Source organism: Vollenhovia emeryi, unplaced genomic scaffold, assembly GCF_000949405.1.
Source record: "Vollenhovia emeryi isolate VEMERY1.0 unplaced genomic scaffold, V.emery_V1.0 DF943183.1, whole genome shotgun sequence".
Taxonomy (NCBI): Eukaryota; Metazoa; Arthropoda; class Insecta; order Hymenoptera; family Formicidae; genus Vollenhovia; species Vollenhovia emeryi.
The window spans coordinates 1-3,197 of NW_011963183.1; the positions used below are offsets into that span (position 1 = coordinate 1).

The window sequence follows — 3,197 nt, forward strand, 5'->3', positions numbered from 1 at the left end:
GAAATTTTCCCAAGCGAGGGTAAATGCATCAATCGTCCAAGCACCCGGATCTGGGAACCAGGACACGTAAATTGAACACTTGGCATTGAGTACCGAGGCAAAAAGATCGATGTCAAACGGCCCATACTCTCGCAAAATCGAATTGAAGGCCCTAGCCGAAAGGGACCATTCAGTATCTGGAACCTGTTGGCGAGACTCTTCATCGGCAATAACATTGTCTCCTGAGGCAATATAAGAGGCGAAAAGGAAAAGATTTCTGGCCTCGCACCACTGCCAAATCTCCTTGGCCAATGAGGAGAGGTGAAGGTGTTGAACCGAGCCGAATCTGTTAATCTACGAGATTGCTGTGGTATTATCCACTCTAAGCAGGATGTCACAGTCGCTGAGGTCTTTGGCGAAGCATTTCAGGGCGTAAAAAATGGCCTTGAGTTCGAGATAATTTATGTGGCGAGATTTGTCAGTTTCAGTCACCAACCGTGGGTTCGCTGCAAAGAACAAGACGCTCCCCATCCCGAAAGAGATGCATCGGTAAAAATCTCGCAAGCATAGGGACCTGAGCGGATGTGATTCGCTTGATAATTATCCGATAAAATGGTTAACCACCAAAGGTAATCCTTTTTCAATGAATTTGAGATTGTCATCTTAGCAGCATAATTATTTTCGGCCGAAATGAGATTGTAAAATTTTTCTCTCTCAAAAGATTTCGTATAAAGGAGTCCGTATTGCACTGCCGGACAAATTGATACCAGAGAGCCAATCATACTTGCGAAGTCTCTGATAGTGCATGTAGAACCAGGTGAGAACTTTGCGACGAGAGAGAAAAGTTTTCTTCGGCGATCATTCGGGATTGATACGGATTGTTGCTCCGAATTAAAAATGAAGCCAAGAAATTTGCGTTGTCGTGACGGTTCTAATTCTGATTTTGAGTAATTGATGACAAATCCAAGGTCACCGAGTAGCTTCAGGTGAGCTCGCACATTATCCCGACATGCAGGTTTTGATGAAGCTAGCAGTAAAAAATCGTCAAGGTAGACAACGGAGTCAAAACCTTGAGATCTCAATAATTTTATCGCTGGTCGAAGGATCTTGGAAAAAATGTATGGAGCGGTGGCGAGTCCGAAAGGAAGAGCAGCCCATTCATATGTTGTACCCCTCCATTGAAAACGCAAGAACTTCCTATATGAAGGATGTATTGGAACGACGAGGTATGCATCTTCAAGGTCGATGGATGACATTTCAAAATCGGGAAGCATGAGGCGAACCACAGTTCGCCAATCTTCCAATTTAAAATGCGGAGGATCCATGTAAGAATTGAGCTCCTTGAGATTCAAAATGAACCGCATTCCACCACTAGATTTTTCTATAAGAAAAAACGGGGACAGAAATTGATCCTGTGAAGGTTTGACACTGTAACTTGCCCCTGCAGTACAGAGTCGGGCAATTTCAGAATCGCAATGACGTGAAGTTGAGGCTGAGAAAACCGGTTCTGTCAGAGAAGGGCGCATTTCTGGGGGTTTTACAAAGGGAATTTTGTACCCCTGGACCGCCTGTAAGACCCTTGGATCTGAAGTTATACGCTTCCATTCATTGATGAAATTTGCCAGGCGACCTGCGACGCTTACCCTGTTTATCGGTGGTGGGCACGAGACTTCGATCTGGACCGGTGTGTCGAGCGGGCCCTGGTTTGACGAGCCCCCGCTCGGGAGTGAAATCTCGACCGAGTGGGGGCCTTGGCATTTCCCGATGTAGTGGGAGCAGCCTGGGGTTGAAAACGCTTCGGTTGTTGTGAAGTGGCCTTGGGGGCGACTGGCGTTGTCTTCACTAGACCACGGGCAACTTTTTCGCACGCTTGGGCATCCTTGATTTCGTCGGCAAAAGAACTGCCAAAGAGCCATTCGTCTACGGGAGCAGAGTCAGCCGTTGACTTTCCCAACAGAGTTAACGTTGGCTTGATAAAGGCTCTACGAGCAATTGAGAGACGATACTGGAGATCCGCATTGAGGCGGATTCCCTCAGATATTTGGCGAATAGCCAGTTTTCCTTCCTCAGGGAGGCAATCCAAAACTTCCGGCTTTAAAAAAGTTGAAGTACCGCAACCAATAGCATTTAATGCTGCCGCGAGTTGGGCCTGGCGCTCTGTTTGGTATTCGTCTCTTTTCACCGTGGACGATGAGGATTTCAGGGCCGGCAGCAGTAGTTTGTTGATTTTAGGTGGACCCAAAGCCGCAAGGTCGCCTCTAACCTCATATTTCTGAAGAAGTTCTCGGCGAAGATTCTCGGGAAGCCCTGTCTGTACCGTTGAGCGTGCAAAATCTAAAATTGTCGAGTCCCATACTATATCTGAGGGAACTTCAGATTGAGTTGCGAATAGCTCTGCCGAAAACGAAGGTTGCGAGGGAGGCTCCTGTTCGTTAAAAGAGACCGATCGGCCGCCTGCGAATGAAAAGAAAAGTGAGCGAGCGCCGAAAAGAACACATCGGCTATGTCCCTTCTGTATCCATTTTTCTTTCGTGGAAAACAGGGTCGGCAAAGGGACATACCTGGTGCATCGCCCCGGTTCGTGGGAACCGGCGTGTCTTTTGGTGGCTGCTGCTCTGAATGCGGTTGAACGCTAGGATTCGTGGTAGGCGGTATAACCTCCCCTGGAGATGTGTTTTGGAAATTTCTGCACAGTTCAGAAATTTGGGCAACTAGTTGGGGATGGAGTTCAGCCAAAATACTTCTTTCCTCGGGCGCGCGAGATCGGCTGCGAGAGCGAACCGGGCTATGGTCGCGAGTACGTTCATAACCTTGCGGGCGTGAACGATCGCGTCTCTCGCTACGAGCATGCTCTCGTGAGTGACGATGATGTCTCGATTTCTCCTTCCGTTTACTTGGAGATCTGGACTTCTTGCGACGATGTGAATCCGACATGATAATGCTAAAATTACACCAAATACGCGGAAAAAGACCAGTACGCTGTTGATGATTACGCAACAGAGAACACAATGAGGTTATCCCGCGCCGCCACGCATGGCGCCAGGCGCGGGGGATTTTTCTTTTGTCACGGGAAATATTTAAACTCTGTTGTGAGTTCGTGACCAGAGGCACGACTACTACAATTATTATTCCATCCGGACGAGGCCCTTTGCATAATTTTAATAGCGTATTTCTGAGCAAAAAGTAAGACGAAAATCCTAATACGAAAATGTCGAGGT

At 47.6% G+C, this 3,197-nt stretch overlaps 1 protein-coding gene across 1 annotated transcript; it reads right to left on the bottom strand.

Moving 5' to 3' along the window:
- Window positions 1–1,617: 1,617 nt before the first annotated feature.
- On the bottom strand, window positions 1,618–3,151 carry LOC105566589. Its single transcript, XM_012020710.1, has 2 exons — window positions 2,541–3,151; window positions 1,618–2,433 (listed from the first exon to the last, which is right to left on the bottom strand). The coding sequence occupies exons 1-2, from the start codon at window positions 2,911–2,913 to the stop codon at window positions 1,628–1,630; spliced, it is 1,179 nt and encodes a 392-aa protein (XP_011876100.1). The 5' UTR covers window positions 2,914–3,151; the 3' UTR covers window positions 1,618–1,627.
- Between the last annotated feature and the right edge of the window lie 46 nt (window positions 3,152–3,197).

Coding starts and splice junctions, on each gene's coding strand:
- LOC105566589 (XM_012020710.1), bottom strand. CDS start 2,913: ATGTCGGATTCACATCGTCGCAAGAAGTCCAGATCTCCAAGTAAACGG. Junction 2,434..2,540: donor GAACCGGGGCGATGCACCAG/GTATGTCCCTTT, acceptor TTTCATTCGCAG/GCGGCCGATCGGTCTCTTTT.